This window comes from Bombus affinis, chromosome 3 (genome assembly GCF_024516045.1).
Source record: "Bombus affinis isolate iyBomAffi1 chromosome 3, iyBomAffi1.2, whole genome shotgun sequence".
Classification (NCBI taxonomy): domain Eukaryota; kingdom Metazoa; phylum Arthropoda; class Insecta; order Hymenoptera; family Apidae; genus Bombus; species Bombus affinis.
Genome location: NC_066346.1, coordinates 15,836,950 through 15,855,937, shown reverse-complemented (window position 1 = coordinate 15,855,937; position 18,988 = coordinate 15,836,950). Strand labels below are relative to the sequence as shown.

Below are 18,988 nucleotides of genomic sequence, written 5' to 3'. Positions count from 1 at the left end.
ATCGTGTACAAAAGTAATAATAACAGCATGTAATATAAGAATAGCTTATCTTCAGCCTTAAAAGGAACTCGGTTTACAATTATTCTCCCTATTGCGTTCCACTCTCGCTTGATCTTCTACACGTTCATCTATATTTCGCTGTTTTTAATTTATTTTATTATTCCCTGTCTATTACACATATGTATATTGTCCATTGCACGAATCTTTATCTATCTTGCCTAATTTAATGTAAAAAAATAGAAAAATAGAAAAATTTGCTGGAGGAATACGTTTACCAAAATTTGTCAAGAATTTTAAAGAAATTTGCAGGATGAAATTCACGGTGATACCGAATTGATATTTTTGAAATTATACTTTTGAAATAATTATTTATATCATAATAATTATTCCACGAATACTTGCTCGTAGATATTAATTTATGCTTTTAATAATCATGCGTTTAAGCTATCAAGTCGAGTCGAGTAGACTTTCTAATTTCGTGGAAGATAAGTCGATTTCTAAGATAAGTCATTTCATAGAGAAAAGACCAGCTGCTAAGGATTCGCCGCCACGATGGCTAGAGCTTGGAATAGCTGCTGATTACTCCGTGGTAGATTTTCATGGAATTCGAGTACAGCAATATATCTTGGCTCTTTTAAACATCGTAAGTAATACCAAACGAAATTCTGTTATTATACTTAGATATAGAATACCTCCTCCTACATATGTACGCAAGCAACCGGGAAACATAGGGCAGAGTTATGCGTATCTCTGTATTTTCAAGGTACGCTACTTGCTTTCAAACATCTCGATCGTATATTCGGATGGAAGCTCTGTATTTTCTGTTTACACTGTTCAAAGCTTGCACGTATCTTTTAAAAAGTTCAGCGAATAATTTATCCGTAATGGAATTTTGTAATCGATTAATTTCAGCCATTCGGTAATTGGTTTTCCAATGCTGTTGAGATTAATAACGTACATTTCCTAAGATAAATATAACGAATAAAATTAATTTTTTAGGAAAATTATATAAGATACGATGTATTTACGAGAGTTTTGAATAATAATTTATTTGTAAGGCTGTAATACTGTTTTAACGCCTGTTACATTTTCGTACGTATTTTAATCCTAGGTCAGTGCAATTTACATGGACCCATCGCTCGAATCCAACATGATTCTAGTGATCGTACGAATGATTTTATACGCGGAAAAACGAGACGTTATGGTAAGCGATTTCCATTAAATTAAATCATTTAACTAAAGTAGTAACTATCTGAGATACGCCTATGCGAGTGTCAATTATTTTATTTTCTACTTATCTGTACAGTGTATGGTATATAAATTATATAGGTCAAAATATCTGCGCATGACGTTCTAGATCGATAAAATGCAACGAGTTCCATTCTGTTAAATTGGACAACCGTGAACGATCCCTTGAAAACAAATTTCCAAACAAACAATTTTCACGGATCATTGACAAACCTCGCATTTATCGTGTATCCGAAATATCTGTATAATCGACTATTAAACCTTTTTCATCTCTTAAGAATCTTAATTTAATGTTATAGACCTATGATAATATCATTGATATACGACACTTGCGATTCCTTTTACTTTTCTTTTTCTGCTATTCTTCTCTGCTGTTGAATCAACATTTCAACATTTTTCAGGAAGATTAAAATACTAATAGCGTTACAAGTTACATTTGATTACAATCAACAACACGATTACTTGCACATATATTTATTATCATTGACGAATATTTATATATAGTATATAATGCATGATGTAATAATAAATATAATATATTCGTAATATTTGCTAGCTTTTATTAAGAAAATATTAAACGTTGTCGTAGGTCCGCCGTGGCGATGCCAGACGATCTCTCGAGAACGTGAACAAATGGAACAGAATGATGCTGTCCTCGAAGGACGTAAATCACGATGTTGCTGTATGGTTGACGCGATTAGATATAGGAGGTCCTTCCGGTTACGCACCTGTGTCAGGAGTATGCTATCCCGCGAGATCGTGCGCGTTAAATCGAGACGAAGGCTTGACCAGCACCTTTATCATCGCTCACGAAGTAGCACACATGTGAGTGTCCCACATGTTGGGATATCGTTGGCAAACTGAAATATTTATAACTGGCCTGGGTATTTACGCAGAGACCGTGTGCTATTTATTTATGCAAATACGTACTTTTACGAGAATAATTTGAAAAATGAAATCTCCATAGGAGAACTTATTATCTTTACCGAATATCACAACGAGTACTGTACTTTGAATCTGCCATAGATTTTTGCGTATTATGTGCGTTCTTGCATTCCTCCTTTCACCTACGATGGCTCTTAAACAAGAAACGATATCGTAACGAGAAATACAACTTAGCTGAGCGTCCACTTTGGTTCCACTAGTGTTGTCCCATACGACTTTGTGTTTGACCTCGCTATTAGGGGACTTTTTACCCAACGTTTCCTTCATCGCCTTCACTACCTTCGATTTATCGAACTTGAGACTTAAACTGGCCGTTACTAAATCTTTCGGCTTCTTCGACATCGGTTGGTGTCTCTTCGTGAACCAATTCGACGATGCCATAAAGGTCGAAATAGCGGCTTTCGAGGATCCGCTAAGCTTACTTTTAGCTCCGTGCAATCTCGACACGTCGAAGCTATTGGAACGGAAGCTCTTCGATCGACTTCCTTTCTGTTCGGTCGTTTTTCCGGGCCAGTTTGATTTGCTATCGTCCCGGGAACTCGGCGCTTCCTCGCCGCATCCGTTGATTTCCATCGCGGAAGACGCTAACGAGCTTACGATCGATATCAGATCCGTATTAGAGCAGACAATGCCCGCAGCACCGGAAACGGATGCACTCGCGGCTCTTGGCAGTTCCGAGACGCGCTTTCGGAGAGAAGACGTCGGCGAAACCGACGGAGTAGGCATTTCAGAGAATCGTTGTTTCGGCTGTTGAGTGTAACGTTGAGCGGAACTGTTACCCTCCAGCGGCTGTATTTCGTACACTTGCTCCGTCGACGTCCTGTACATCCTTAAGCGCACCTGGCAAACGGATTGCTTTTATTCGAAAGACAGTTTCTTTTTTATCATAATTCGTGCGTTATGATACATGTTTCGATGATTGAGCCGTTAAGCGTGACAAAGCGATGGAATTGTTTTGTACAGAAATTCTGGTTCTAAAATTATGTTAGGGATTCTAGGGCGTAATAACATCTTGGAACGCAAAGTTATCGATGTGTCGATGAAAGTTAAGCGAGCTTTATCGAAGCACACGTTCGAGTCTTTGGGCGATTGCTAGGAATACGCGTAATGTTCTTTTCTGTGAGCTGAAAAGTTGAACGACTATAAAAGGCGTTTGTAGAGGATTTGAAAGCGGAAGAAGAGGCAGATTATTTAATACATAATATCTTCCTTTATAATATATCTAATATCCTAATAATTAGATGAACGTAATACAAATGTTTAGAATCAGAAATTATCTGTTTATATAGAGATCTGTTTGATGCAAGATCTAAAATCAATCAAATCGGATTGTATGGATTGTGTATTTGTCTGTGTTAATCCTTTGACGTCGATACCAACGATGTATATAGCGAATGGCGGTTATCAGCCAAGATTATGAGCACGTACGCAAACAGACTATAATATTTTGCAAGTATGAAATGTCTTGGTATGGTACGCTTTAATCTATCCATCCAAGTCAAAATAAGTATAAAAATCGCGTGGCAATCAACATATTAAAAAAAAAAAAAAAAAGGAGAAACAGATGCTTCTATTTATATTCATATTAAAATGATACATATTTGTAATTTTCTGGTAAACTATATCGGTACTCGCATGAAAGTAGATATAGTCATTGAGATTGTGGCACTTTAAATCTCAAATTTAATTCTTCAACACGTTGAGTGTTTAGGTGTTTAGGTGTTTAGGTGTTTAGGTGTTTAGGTACGCAAATAGACTAGAATATTTTGCAAGAATGAAATGTCTTGGTATGGTACGCTTTAATCTATCTATCCAAGTCAAAATAAGTATAAAAATCGCGTGGCAATCAACATGTTAAAAAAAAAAAAAAAAAAAAGAAAAAGAAAAGGAGAAACAGATGCTTCTGATTGTTTAGTGCATTTTCATAAAATCTTCTAAATGTTTAAATCTCATAGAATAAAAGGGAGAGCATACGTTTGAGTATTACATCAACTTTAGTTCATACATGTAACAACATATTATTCTGCACGTAACAGTTACATTTAATGAAACATTTATTTATCCAGTAAATCCATATTCTCTATTAAACGTTCGTTTATTAATAAAACTGCCATAATCGTCCACGCATTGTTCGCTTCCTTAATTATTTTTCAAAGTATAACGATAATCAATGATGCAACAGAAATATCACGTAACATCCCAACAATCTTACATGAGATTTTAGCTGTTTTTACTAAACAAATTAAGTCATTATTAAAATAAGTCATTATAATAATATATATATGTCGGAGATGACAGAACACCGGAACCTTCCCTTTGGAACTTTGGGAAGACCCCTAGTATTGAAATTTAGATTTCACCATAGCCGTATTAAGAAACTGTTGTCATTCGATCCGACTGTATTTATTTGAGATTTATGATAGTGAGCTCGAGCTCGAGACGACAATCAGTCGCCGAACGTAGCCGCGGTCAAAGGGATGATCGTTTTGTCTAACAAAGGCATGAATTAATTCTATAGCTCTTCTTAAAAGAAATACTTGGGACAGGGCACGACGGTAAACGTTTCAATGGTTTCTGCCCCGTGGCTCGCCACACGCAGACTTTGTCCTTCGGGTAAGATGATTGCCAGATGCCAACGCATCTTCACAGTATATGTTTAGCTGGGCGAGGACCCGCTACGAATATTAAGTTTCAATTATACAAAGTCTTTCAAATAGACAAATAGCCTGTGCTCCAACTACGGGAAGATAAGAGAAATCTATCCTTCCACGAACGACGCTTCCCGCTAGCAACTTTTCCCAAGGACAGCTAATATCTTTCTCTAACCACCAACATGGAAATGGACCAATTAACAGCAACGTCAATTTCCCTCACCCTTCGAACGAAGACTTTTCTCCGCGAATCCGATGATCTCGTGCCCTTAGGCACACCCATCATAGTTTTCTTCGACAGCGTCACCGCGACGGAGAGTCACTCTCTAGTGCGATCTCATCAGTAATCGACCTGTCTTTCGTATACGTAATAATTGCCCCTTTCTCTAACGTACAGTGTAACTTAGACGCTAACGAAGGGTAAAGTTCGTCATCCCGTTGACCGCGGATTCGTTATTGAGCCTAGGATCATTGTCATCAGCTTCTCGAGTATTTAATTATCGCGATTACTTGTCCAATTCCATCATAGTCATATTTGCACTAGTAAATATCTCCTCTATTGCACAATGATCACGTCTAGTGCCAATAGGGATTCGTTTCACGCCTTTAACCCTAACTCTAATCTTAACGCCGACCCGACATCAGAAGTGGGATCAGTGCCGATTATAACAGTGTTAGAACTTACGACCATAGTGCGCGAGTAATTCAGTCGCTAGTGCAAAATCGAGTGTGAAACCTAACAAGTTTTCGCTACCACGTTTTAACCCTTAAAATCGCACGTTCCGACCCCGCTGCATGGGGCGCAGCTGTCAACCTGATTATGAAAGGAAACCATAATTTCAATAACGAGTGGCGAGTCGACTTCTACGTACTGGAAGCATCATTGGGTAGATCAAGTCATCTGGGTGAGTCGTTTCCATTTTACTCCGATTCGGGAGCCGAGCGTTCACTAATTAAAGAGTCCGTGGCCTCGAGATTTCTGGCAAAAGAATGACTGACATATTGGTAATGCGAGGAGTAGGAAATACCTATATTAAACATACGCCTCCCATTTGTTCATCGTGTGTATTAATGATTTTTACATCGAAGATAATTTCTCATGTCCTTGCTGATAGTTATTTAAAATATGATATCGCGATTAGTTGCGGAACTCTAAGTCTGGGTTTTGACGTAACATTTACACAAAATAGCCTCGCTATGTGTAAAACGAAAATAATTAATGTCTGTAATGAAACCACTGCAAACGAGATCGTCGTTAATGAAGTTGACGCTGATGTACATGGTAATAATAAAAGTCGATCAATTTCGCTTCTCGACAAATTCAAAGATTCATTCGTTACGGGTTTCCTACGTATTCGCGTAAATGCAGGCCGGTTAGAAATACGATTAACTGATCCTAACACCACCGTAGGAGGAAGTCCTTATAGACTTAGCGAGGAGGAGCGGAGAGCGGTACGTGAGAAAATAAGCGTTCTAATTAAAGCAAAGATTATAAGGCCTAGTAATTCGCCATTAGCGAGCCGTAACTCGTGAAGAAAAAAAAAACGGTTCAGATAGATTACGAATGGATCCCCGAGATCTAAATCAAAGTATCGTCACGGATCGGTACCCTTTACTCCTTATTGCGGATCAAGTCGCGAGATTGCAAGAGGCGAGATATTTTATTAGCCTGGATATGGCCAGCGGGTTTCACCAAATTCCTATTTATCCTAATTCAGCAGAGTATACAGCGTTCGTTACGACAGACAATATGAGTAGATGACGATGCCGTTTGAACTGAAAAAAATTGCACCGTCCGTTTTTCGGAGGGCCATTCGCAAGGCCCTAGGCGACCTCGCTCATTCGTACGTTGTTATTTATTTCGATAACGTTCTAATTATTGCCGACTCGATAGATCAAGCTTTAGGAAGATTGAACACAGTATTAGATATCCTCGTAAAAGCAGGATTCTCTGTTAACTTTGCGAAATGTTCTTTTCTAAAAACATCGGTGCTCTATTTGAGATATGTAATTCATAACGAAGAAGTTCGTCCCAACCCGGGTAAAATACACACCTTAAGTTCTTTACCTGTGCCAACGGCCGTCACACAGTTCAGGCAGTTCATAGGGTTAGCTTCGTACTTCCGAAAGTTCATCCCTAAATTCTCACAGGTGATGAAACCCCTGTATGCGCTCATCTCAGATAACAGAAATATAACTTGGACAGATAGGCACGAGAAAATAAAACAGGGAGTTTCCGCCCTGATCGACGCGCCGGTGTTAATGATATTCGACCCCAATTATCCGATAGAACTACATACTGACGCTAGCTCGGAGAGTTACGGGGCGATTTCGACGCATCAAGTTGAAGGTAAAGGCAAAGTAATAGAGTATTACAGCAAAAGAACTACCCTCGCGGAATCTAGGTATAATTCCTACGAACTAGAGACGATAGCAGTCGTAAACGCAGTCGAGCATTTCCGTCACTATCTACATGGAGGGGAATTTCTTGTCGTCGCGGATTGCAACTCGTCGAAAGCGTCGAGTAATAGAGTACATTTAAATGACAGGGACCATAGGTGATGGGCCTACTTGCAGACTTTTGTTTTTATGACATTTTGTACCTGGAAAGTAAACGGACGGCCTACGTAGATTTCTTCTTGCGAAACCCCGTAGACTTAGACCACCGTAAAATTGATAAAATTGGGGAGAAAGAAATCAATCTGGCCGAAATATCGGAAGACTGGCTACTAGCCGAACAACGTCGTGATTCTCAAACCTTGGAAGTCGTCAAGGAATTGCAAAACGATGAGCTCGCGGAAGACACCGCGAATATATACGAATTACGGTCCGGTACTCTTTACCGTAGGATACAAAGAAAAGACAGGACTCTCTGTTTACCTATAGTCCTAAGAGGTTTTAGATAGTCTGTTATTAACCATGTGCACCAGTCAATTATGCACTTAGGTTGGGAGAAAACGCTCGAGAAACTATACGAGTATTACTGGTTCGAAGGGATGGCGAAGTACGTTCGCCGATTCATTGAGAACTGTCATGCTTGTCAAGTTTCGAAAGCTAGTTCAGGTAAGATACAAGCCGAACTACATCCTATACCTAAGACCAGCATACCCTGGCATACGGTCCACATGGACATAACAGGCAAGTTGAGTGGTAAAAGCGATTCAAAGGAGTACGTCATTGTTTTGATCAACGTGCTCACTAAATTCGTATACCTGCATCATAATCGTAAGATAGATTCCCGTAACACCATTAAAGCGCTTAAATCCGCTATATTTTTATTCGGAAGTCCCTGCCGATAATAGCAGATCAGGAAAGATGTTCTAAGGGTAAAGAATTTCGAGAATTCTGCGAAAGCAAACGAATTAAAGTTCGCTTGATAGCGACCGGTGCTAGTAGAGCCAATAGACAGGTAGAGCGTGTTATGCGTACATTGAAAATATGTTCACGGTAGTAGAGACGACCGGGCGGTCATGGCAAGACGCGATTGGGGAGATACAATTGGCCCTGAATTGCACCACCAACCGCGTGACTAAGGCGAGCCCACTGGAACTACTAATCGGTAGGATAGCAAGACCGTACGACTTGTTGCTACCTGATAGCGTTGAAGAAAGAGGAATAGACATCTCCGATGTAAGACAACAGGCGACAAAAAAATATAGCAAGTAGCGCCAAACACGACAAAGAAAGATTCGATAACACCAAAGCTAAAGTGGTTAGGTTTAATGTCGGTGATTTCGTATTGCGCAAAATCGAGGAAAGAAACCAAATCAAGTTAGATCCAAAATTTAGGGGCCCATTCGTAATAGCAGAGATTTTGGAAGGGGATAGATATACTTTAAAGATATTAGACGGCAAACGATCGTATAAATACAGTCATGACAGATTAAGAAAAATGCCGAATAGTTGCGTTCCTGCTGAGTTGGACGTCTGTAGTGATGACAATGGCAGTGACAATGACGATATCACTACACCGATCTCAGAGGATCATTAACACTATGACCATGACATGTAACACAGTGTTTCCACACACAAGCCTAGTGTTACCATACACTAGCACACAAGCCTAGTGCGACCACACACTAGCATTCGATATTTCCACACAAGCCTAGTGCGACCACACACTAGCATTCGATATTCCCACATAAGCCTAGTGTGACCACACACTAGCATTCAGTGTCTCCATACACGCCTATTACATCAATGCACTCGTGTTCAGTGTCTCCATACACTGCACTCGCATTCAGTGTCTCCATACACGCCTATTACACCAATGCACTCGTGTTCAGTGTCTCCATACACTGCACTCGCATTCAGTGTCTCCATACACGCCTATTACATCAATGCACTCGTGTTCAGTGTCTCCATACACGCCTATTACATCAATGCACTCGTGTTCAGTGTCTCCATACACTGCACTCGCATTCAGTGTCTCCATACACGCCTATTACATAAATGCACTCGTGTTCAGTGTCTCCATACACTGCACTCGCATTCAGTGTCTCCATACACGCCTATTACATCAATGCACCCGTGTCCAGTGTCCCCATACACTGCACTCGCATTCAGTGTCTCCATACACACCTATTACGTCAATGCACCCGCACTCAGTGTCTCCACACACGCCCAGTGCGGTAATATGATCCAACAAACTGAGACTCGTCCGTGTACGAAATCGAAAATGATCTGTCATGTCATTACGGTCTGACTGGTAACTCACAAAATGCAACTGGCGCTTTGAATACCAATCATAATGCTACTGACTTTTGTGTTTTTTTTTTCTTCCCTACTTTATCATTGAACGTCCGATCGAAATTTTTGTTGTTAACCTGGGCCCTTGACCTATTTGGACAGTTAGTTAAACCATAAATAAACTAGTGTAATATAATTTAGCTAAACTATAAAGGAGTAAAATATTAGTCATATCAAGTCTAATGTTGGGAGAACCCAATATTTTAGATCCACCCGAGGACGTGTGATAGTCAGAATGGCCGTGTCGGAGATGAAAGAACACCGGAACATTCCCTTTGGAACTTTGGGAAGACCCCTAGTATTGTAATTTAGATTTCACCATAGCCGTATTAAGAAACTGTTGTCATTCGATCCGACTGTATTTATTTGAGATTTATGATAGTGAGCTCGGGCTCGAGGCGACAATCAGTCGCCGAACGTAGCCGCGGTCAAAGGGATGAACGTTTTGTCTAACAAAGGCATGAAGTAATTCTATAGCTCTCCTTAAAAGAAATACTTGGGACAGGGCAAGACGGTAAACATTTCAACGATTTCTGTCCCGTGGCTCGCCACACGCAGACTTTGTCCTTCGGGTAAGACGATTGCCAGATGCCAACGCATCTTCAAAGTATATGTTTAGCTGGGCGAGGACCCGCTACGAATATTAAATTTCAATTACACAAAGTCTCTCAAATAGACAAATGGCCTGTGCCCCAACTACGGGAAGATAAGAGAAATCTATCCTTCCACGAACGACGCTTCTCGCTAGCAACTTTCCCCAAGGACAGCTAATATCTTTCTCTAACCACCAACATGGAAATTGACCAATTAACAGCAACGTCAATTTCCCTCACCCTTCGAACGAAGACTTTTCTCCGCGAATCCGATGATCTCGTGCCCTTAGGCACACCCATCATAGTATTCTTCGACAGCGTCACCGCGACGGAGAGTCACTCTCTAGTGCGATCTCATCAGTAATCGACCTGTCTTTCGTATACGTAATAATTGCCCCTTTCTCTAACGTACAGTGTAACTTAGACGCTAACGAAGGGTAAAGTTCGTCATCCCGTTGACCGCGGATTCGTTATTGAGCCTAGGATCATTGTCATTAGCTTCTCGAGTATTTAATTATCGCGATTACTTGTCCAATTCCATCATTGTCATATTTGCACTAGTAAATATCTCCTCTATTGCACAATGATCACGTCTAGCGCCAATAGGGATTCGTTTCACGCCTTTAACCCTAACTCTAATCTTAACGCCGACGCGACATATATATGTAGTATCTATTTACAAGTATCGCAGATTACCTCTTGAAAAGTAAGAAAACATAAAGACTAAAGTAAAGTTGTAAATCTAAACTACAGTTCAAGTTATACGAGGCATGCAAAGCTTCTCTTGAAACGTTAGGTGCGTACTTCGATATACAATATAAAGAAACATAGCCCGCGAGAAAAGCTATATAATACATACCATACAGATCCCTCGCCATAACTTTGTCAATATGCTCAACGAAATCGGTAATTTCGGCGCCACCACTCAAACGCCGTTTCTCTCGCTTTGGATAATTGAATTAAATCCAGATCGTCCATGTTTACAGCGAAGCAACACGTGATACCGCCAAAAGTGCTTTCCATCCCCTCACATAACTGACATCGGCCGTCCGTGGATCCAACGGAAGGATCTTGAACGTTGGAGAATGCGTAACGCTGATTGGCTATTGAGCTCGGGGGTCGATCGTAGAAGCGGACGCCGGGTCGCAACGAGCCTCACAGTACCACTTCGACTGTGAACGCGATAGGAATTGGATCGTCTATTTTACAAAGCTCCTTTATCTTTTGCAACAATTACATTCGAATGTCTTTTCAAGCGCTAACGACATAATCGACGTTTGGTAAGCGATTAGTAACTGCGAATTCGTAGAATTCGTGGATAATTCTCGAGCTGTTTCGTGCGTACGCGATATTAAGTGGCACGCAAACAGGTGCACCTATTCGCGTAGCGCAAGAAATGTATCACGGAGGTCGTTCGAATTCGGGTGCACGATCTATGCCTATAACTGTGCAGTAGGGCATACTCTTCTCGACCACTTGTCTGGCGCCAACCACCACTATTGTCTCGCGAAGGCCAAGCTGTAAATCTTCGTTGCTTATACCGTTTTCTTGGTGAGTGTTAATTTTTTACTTATTCGATGGTATAATAATACCGTTATTACGAGGTAAAAGTTTTTGGATGTGTCATTTCTTGATTGAAGAGACGCTATCATTATTAAAAGTTTGAATATCCCGCCACTAGCGAGGGAAACATAATACAGAATGATTCTTTCATTTGCTTACATTCGATTTGTTAATTTTACTCCTATTCTCCTTTTTAATTCGTAATTTAATTGTGAGGACATATGCTATGGAGCAATTTTTGTTACTTTTAGCATCGTTGCTTTATTTGTTAAGACTGTTGAGCAATACGATCGTTTACTTTATTTACTGCCTTGTTTGCTATTATTCTACTTTTAAAGACAGGTATTTTGGAAATATAAACTTCTACATATTGGTATAATATTGATATACTTGAGATAAGCTCGTTTATGCTGTTACTGTTTAGGATCGTTTATTCATTAAAGTTATTGTAATCATATGACAACGAGAACTAGTGTAAAATATATAAAATGTATAGTTCTATTTTAATAATCAATTTTTAGTGCCTTTAGCGAAACGAATTGATTCGTATTAAAAATGTCGTTTAGTGAATAGGAAAATAGGACACTGAAGGTTTAACTAATTTAAAAGGATTTAGTTATTGAAGATAGTACTTGCTGAGCAAATGGATCGCGAAGTTGTCATAATGCTACAAATGATACACGCTTGTTAAATGAAAATCCATCGACTTTTCATTTTTCCATTTGTTTAAGAAATATGTTGTCCTATTAGTTTATTCCATTAATATTTATAATGATATATGCAAACAAAAGTGTATAAATAATAATATGCAAATAATTTTTTAACTTAAATGTCACTTATTTAATGTTTTATAGAATGCTATAAGTATACTACTGATAAGATTAATTAATCGAGAACGGAATTAATGCTGTTTACTGTAATCAGAAAGAAAATGGATTAAGGAGCGAGAAGATTTCGAACGTAGCGAAATTATTTGTTGATTGAATATCTCCTCCAACCCGACAAGCAATGCGGGTTATTACAAGTAGTTTTTACTTAATTTCCAATTAGTTATCGTATCTATAAGGTGTGGTCAAAGTTTTGGTACATAAATTTAGCTTGCATCGTATTGTACCGATTTATTTATATATCCTTTTTTATATGATTTATGTTATTGAGTTAGGATTATATTAAATTATTAATAAAATGAAAGAAAAATGGAAATTAAAATTAAATAAAATAGAATTGCATTAAATAAGAAATAGAAATAAAGTTGAACTAAAGCAAATTCAATTAAATTATTTCTTTTTACTTGCCTATGGGATTCTGGGATTATTAAAGTTCCTATTACGTACTCGTATTCTCGCTAATTCTTAAAATGAATTGACTATGAAATGAATGAGACTATTTCTCCGATTATATTAAATAGGCAATATCAATTACGTGTAATTGAATACATTATTCGAACGTTTTCTACAGAACTCTTGTTATTAATACATTATGGAAAATTTGAAACCAATTCGATATATATATATAGAGGTTGCAATGCATTTATTGCAAACATATGCTTAACGAAAAATTAGTATACAACATTAGTAGTAGTCTCAAACATACAATTAATTGCAGTAAATGTCCTGCGACTCTTACATACATTGTCATACTCGTTTGAAATTGTAATAATACGTTAATCTTGTCACAGTATCGATAGGATATCAAGATATTCTTAATAATATGTCCACAAGGAGTTTGCAGGGATATTCAAATATTTTCGCGAACCACTGTAATTCAGCACAAGAGCAGAAAATTCCAGATTTTTTAGTTCTCGATCAGAGTGAATGTTTATACAAGTAACATTCGCTATCTGTGTCCATATTTACCGAACATTTCTATTAAACCTGCGCCAAGCTCGTAGAATGCCTCAGGTCGTATATGAGATGTCAGTTTTATCAAACGAAACGGGACCAGCTCCGTCTTACGTTTTCGATTAATTTTTTTCAAGATCTTGCTCTTGCATAATTAAATAATTTGAAAATTTATAATAATATGTATATATAGAAATTTAATAGAAACAAATAGCAGGTGGACTTGTTAGATCGTCAGAAAATTATAGATTGTTATGTTTATGTATCGTTCGTATGACACGCTGTAAAAGTAAGAAACGATAATTATAAATTTATCGAAATATATTTATTATAAAGAGAAAAGAGAAAATGGCAGGGAAATATAGAGGAAAATTTGTTCGTAGGACGCTTCGTATTCAAGAGATTCCAAGATTGAAAATTTGCCTACCAAGTATACTTGAACTTGGCTCATTACGTGATAAATTAAAAAAATGTATTTTTCTTGAAAACAATGCGTCTTGCGAATAAATTTTGTTCCACATTCTCAGTTTATTTTCACACGTAGAATAGCGTCCTGTCGATTGTTTACTCCTCTTCGGTCCAGAATTAGCCATGTTCTAGTACGCTTGGTAAATTTTCAAACGCGATCTTCTCGAAAATAAAGAATCCTGTATATTCGAATTTAAGTTGTCGAACGAAACCGATTTATACAAATCAAATGTATATCATCGAATACATTTTTTTAATTTATCACGTAATGAGCCAAGTTCAAGTATACTTGGTAGGCAAATTTTCAATCTTGGAATCTCTTGAATACGAAGCGTCCTACGAACAAATTTTCCTCTATATTTCCCTGCCATTTTCTCTTTCCTCTTTATAATAAATATATTTCGATAAATTTATAATTATCGTTTCTTACTTTTACAGCGTGTCATACGAACGATACATAAACATAACAATCTATAATTTTCTGACGATCTAACAAGTCCACCTGCTATTTGTTTCTATTAAATTTCTATATATACATATTATTATAAATTTTCAAATTATTTAATTATGCAAGAGCAAAATCTTGAAAAAAATTAATCGAAAACGTAAGACGGAGCTGGTCCCGTTTCGTTTGATAAAACTGACATCTCATATACGACCTGAGGCATTCTACGAGCTTGGCGCAGGTTTAATAGAAATGTTCGGTAAATATGGACACAGATAGCGAATGTTACTTGTATAAACATTCACTCTGATCGAGAACTAAAAAATCTGGAATTTTCTGCTCTTGTGCTGAATTACAGTGGTTCGCGAAAATATTTGAATATCCCTGCAAACTCCTTGTGGACATATTATTAAGAATATCTTGATATCCTATCGATACTGTGACAAGATTAACGTATTATTACAATTTCAAACGAGTATGACAATGTATGTAAGAGTCGCAGGACATTTACTGCAATTAATTGTATGTTTGAGACTACTACTAATGTTGTATACTAATTTTTCGTTAAGCATATGTTTGCAATAAATGCATTGCAACCTCTATATATATATATCGAATTGGTTTCAAATTTTCCATAATGTATTAATAACAAGAGTTTTGTAGAAAACGTTCGAATAATGTATTCAATTACACGTAATTGATATTGCCTATTTAATATAATCGGAGAAATAGTCTCATTCATTTCATAGTCAATTCATTTTAAGAATTAGCGAGAATACGAGTACGTAATAGGAACTTTAATAATCCCAGAATCCCATAGGCAAGTAAAAAGAAATAATTTAATTGAATTTGCTTTAGTTCAACTTTATTTCTATTTCTTATTTAATGCAATTCTATTTTATTTAATTTTAATTTCCATTTTTCTTTCATTTTATTAATAATTTAATATAATCCTAACTCAATAACATAAATCATATAAAAAAGGATATATAAATAAATCGGTACAATACGATGCAAGCTAAATTTATGTACCAAAACTTTGACCACACCTTATAGATACGATAACTAATTGGAAATTAAGTAAAAACTACTTGTAATAACCCGCATTGCTTGTCGGGTTGGAGGAGATATTCAATCAACAAATAATTTCGCTACGTTCGAAATCTTCTCGCTCCTTAATCCATTTTCTTTCTGATTACAGTAAACAGCATTAATTCCGTTCTCGATTAATTAATCTTATCAGTAGTATACTTATAGCATTCTATAAAACATTAAATAAGTGACATTTAAGTTAAAAAATTATTTGCATATTATTATTTATACACTTTTGTTTGCATATATCATTATAAATATTAATGGAATAAACTAATAGGACAACATATTTCTTAAACAAATGGAAAAATGAAAAGTCGATGGATTTTCATTTAACAAGCGTGTATCATTTGTAGCATTATGACAACTTCGCGATCCATTTGCTCAGCAAGTACTATCTTCAATAACTAAATCCTTTTAAATTAGTTAAACCTTCAGTGTCCTATTTTCCTATTCACTAAACGACATTTTTAATACGAATCAATTCGTTTCGCTAAAGGCACTAAAAATTGATTATTAAAATAGAACTATACATTTTATATATTTTACACTAGTTCTCGTTGTCATATGATTACAATAACTTTAATGAATAAACGATCCTAAACAGTAACAGCATAAACGAGCTTATCTCAAGTATATCAATATTATACCAATATGTAGAAGTTTATATTTCCAAAATACCTGTCTTTAAAAGTAGAATAATAGCAAACAAGGCAGTAAATAAAGTAAACGATCGTATTGCTCAACAGTCTTAACAAATAAAGCAACGATGCTAAAAGTAACAAAAATTGCTCCATAGCATATGTCCTCACAATTAAATTACGAATTAAAAAGGAGAATAGGAGTAAAATTAACAAATCGAATGTAAGCAAATGAAAGAATCATTCTGTATTATGTTTCCCTCGCTAGTGGCGGGATATTCAAACTTTTAATAATGATAGCGTCTCTTCAATCAAGAAATCACACATACAAAAACTTTTACCTCGTAATAACGGTATTATTATACCATCGAATAAGTAAAAAATTAACACTCACCAAGAAAACGGTATAAGCAACGAAGATTTACAGCTTGGCCTTCGCGAGACAATAGTGGTGGTTGGCGCCAGACAAGTGGTCGAGAAGAGTATGCCCTACTGCACAGTCATAGGCATAGATCGTGCACCCGAATTCGAACGACCTCCGTGATACATTTCTTGCGCTACGCGAATAGGTGCACCTGTTTGCGTGCCACTTAATATCGCGTACGCACGAAACAGCTCGAGAATTATCCACGAATTCTACGAATTCGCAGTTACTAATCGCTTACCAAACGTCGATTATGTCGTTAGCGCTTGAAAAGACATTCGAATGTAATTGTTGCAAAAGATAAAGGAGCTTTGTAAAATAGACGATCCAATTCCTATCGCGTTCACAGTCGAAGTGGTACTGTGAGGCTCGTTGCGACCCGGCGTCCCCTTCTACGATCGACCCCCGAGCTCAATAGCCAATCAGCGTTACGCATTCTCCAACGTTCAAAATCCTTCCGTTGGATCCACGGACGGCCGATGTCAGTTATGTGAGGGGGTGGAAAGCACTTTTGGCGGTATCACGTGTTGCTTCGCTGTAAACATGGACGATCTGGATTTAATTCAATTATCCAAAGCGAGAGAAACGGCGTTTGAGTGGTGGCGCGAAAATTACCGATTTCGTTGCGCATATTGACAAAGTTATGGCGAGGGATCTGTATGGTATGTACTATATAGCTTTTCTCGCGGGCTATGTTTCTTTATATTGTATATCGAAGTACGCACCTAGCGTTTCAAGAGAAGCTTTGCATGCCTTGTATAACTTGAACTGTAGTTTAGATTTACAACTTTACTTTAGTCTTTATGTTTTCTTACTTTTCAAGAGGTAATCTGCGATACTTGTAAATAGATACTACATATATATGTACGTTAACTTGTAATGTGTAATATTCCTGTTTGGTTAGGTCTATATTTTCTAATGTGACAAATATGTGTATGGTGGCCATCTTGTACAAGTAAACTGATATTATTAGCGTAATTTTACAAATTACAAGTCATAAATTATTCCTTTTTCCAAACAAGGAAATATACGAGAAAAAATAGAACAGATTCTTACGATTATTTTTGTGAAGTTTTGAAAAAATCATGTATTTAAGTATTCACGAGAAAGGGGAGACAGAAAAGAAATGCAAGGATGGAAGGTTTCGAATATGTAAAACGTAGTGAAATCCGTAAATGATTTCATGACTGCTCTTGAACATTTCTTACAAACAAACGAGTCATCTCATACTTTCCTACAGGAGAAGTACATATTCATCAGAAAAAATTCCATTGATGTTGTCTATGAATGCTTATGCATCCAGCGAAGTCTGTGATTATTTTCTTTATCTGGAAACATACGTTATAGTTTTGAAGTTATAGTTTTACATTATTTGTTCACAATCGTTATAAAAAGACCGGAAATGTATTCAGGTCACGCACATGCTTTACTGCTTTATACGTACCATCGATGTTAAAAAACAACTCGCACCGAAAGGATTAATATAATTTTTATTTAAATTTTTTATTTCGTATTCATAAACGAAAACTGTGTTGTGTTGTTTGTCCGCAAATATGTAAAACGATTCCATTATATTATAAAGTTCTGAAAATCGATAATTTTCGTTATACATTTCGTTAGTTAAAATAGTTAAATGACTTTCCAGAAACAAATCATGCTTCATGGACATTTTGAGCTTAGTTAACGTAAAAGTTAAACCTTGTTCTGTAATTAGTTAAGTTACATGAAATTAAATGGATTTCAAGTAGCTGGTATGTAAATGATACTTAAACTAACATGTAATGCTTAAATCGTAAAATAAATATACATCTAAAATCAGTTAAATTTAGGGAATCAATATCGATAAACGCGAAACTATAAATAACATCTTTAAGTCAAAGATTATTTGAAAGAATTTCAATTTCACTTCAAACTTGAAAGGATATTTCAGATCAAGTAAATAACAAATTTATACCGGTATAGTGATCGCATGTTTCTTGAATTCAAACAATTTGTGTAATCGGTACGAGAATGTATGCAATATGGGATATTAAAGAGAATCGCATTAGGCATTATTGCACCATGTACGTCATAAATCGTCGATGAAAGCTCTGAAGCGGGCAAAAAAGTTTATAGCTTCGATAAATAAACTGTTCTTTGTAAATGATAGGTTAAAAAGTAGGTAATCAGCATTAATATCAATAGGATATTCCATCGAATAATTTTAAGGATCTTTGTATTATAACATATCCTTTAGATAAAAGATAATTGTTAGTTTTATAACGAAGAATCCACAAGTGTTTCTACAGTAACAAAGTAATTAACGTTTCCTTAAGAGACTAATTCTTG

The 18,988-nt window shown here is 36.8% G+C and overlaps 2 protein-coding genes across 3 annotated transcripts in view; one reads left to right on the top strand and one right to left on the bottom strand.

The window, feature by feature from the left end:
* Positions 1-519: 519 nt before the first annotated feature.
* LOC126914808 (A disintegrin and metalloproteinase with thrombospondin motifs 3-like) overlaps positions 520-18,988 on the top strand; it is a 71,507-nt gene continuing 53,038 nt past the window's right edge. The window contains exons 1-3 of the mRNA XM_050719233.1: positions 520-643; positions 1,112-1,204; positions 1,838-2,073. Of these exons, the coding sequence (XP_050575190.1) occupies positions 1,127-1,204; positions 1,838-2,073 (314 nt within the window). The 5' untranslated portion in view covers positions 520-643; positions 1,112-1,126. The remainder of the gene's footprint in view (positions 644-1,111; positions 1,205-1,837; positions 2,074-18,988) is intronic.
* LOC126914754 (uncharacterized) overlaps positions 2,176-18,988 on the bottom strand; it is a 58,195-nt gene continuing 41,382 nt past the window's right edge. The window contains exon 2 of one of the 2 annotated variants that reach the window (XM_050719157.1): positions 2,176-2,411. In XM_050719157.1, coding sequence (XP_050575114.1) covers positions 2,364-2,411 — 48 coding nt within the window. In that variant the 3' untranslated portion in view covers positions 2,176-2,363. Of the gene's footprint in view, positions 2,415-18,988 lie in introns of both variants that reach the window. The other variant, XM_050719156.1, reaches the window with a different exon arrangement.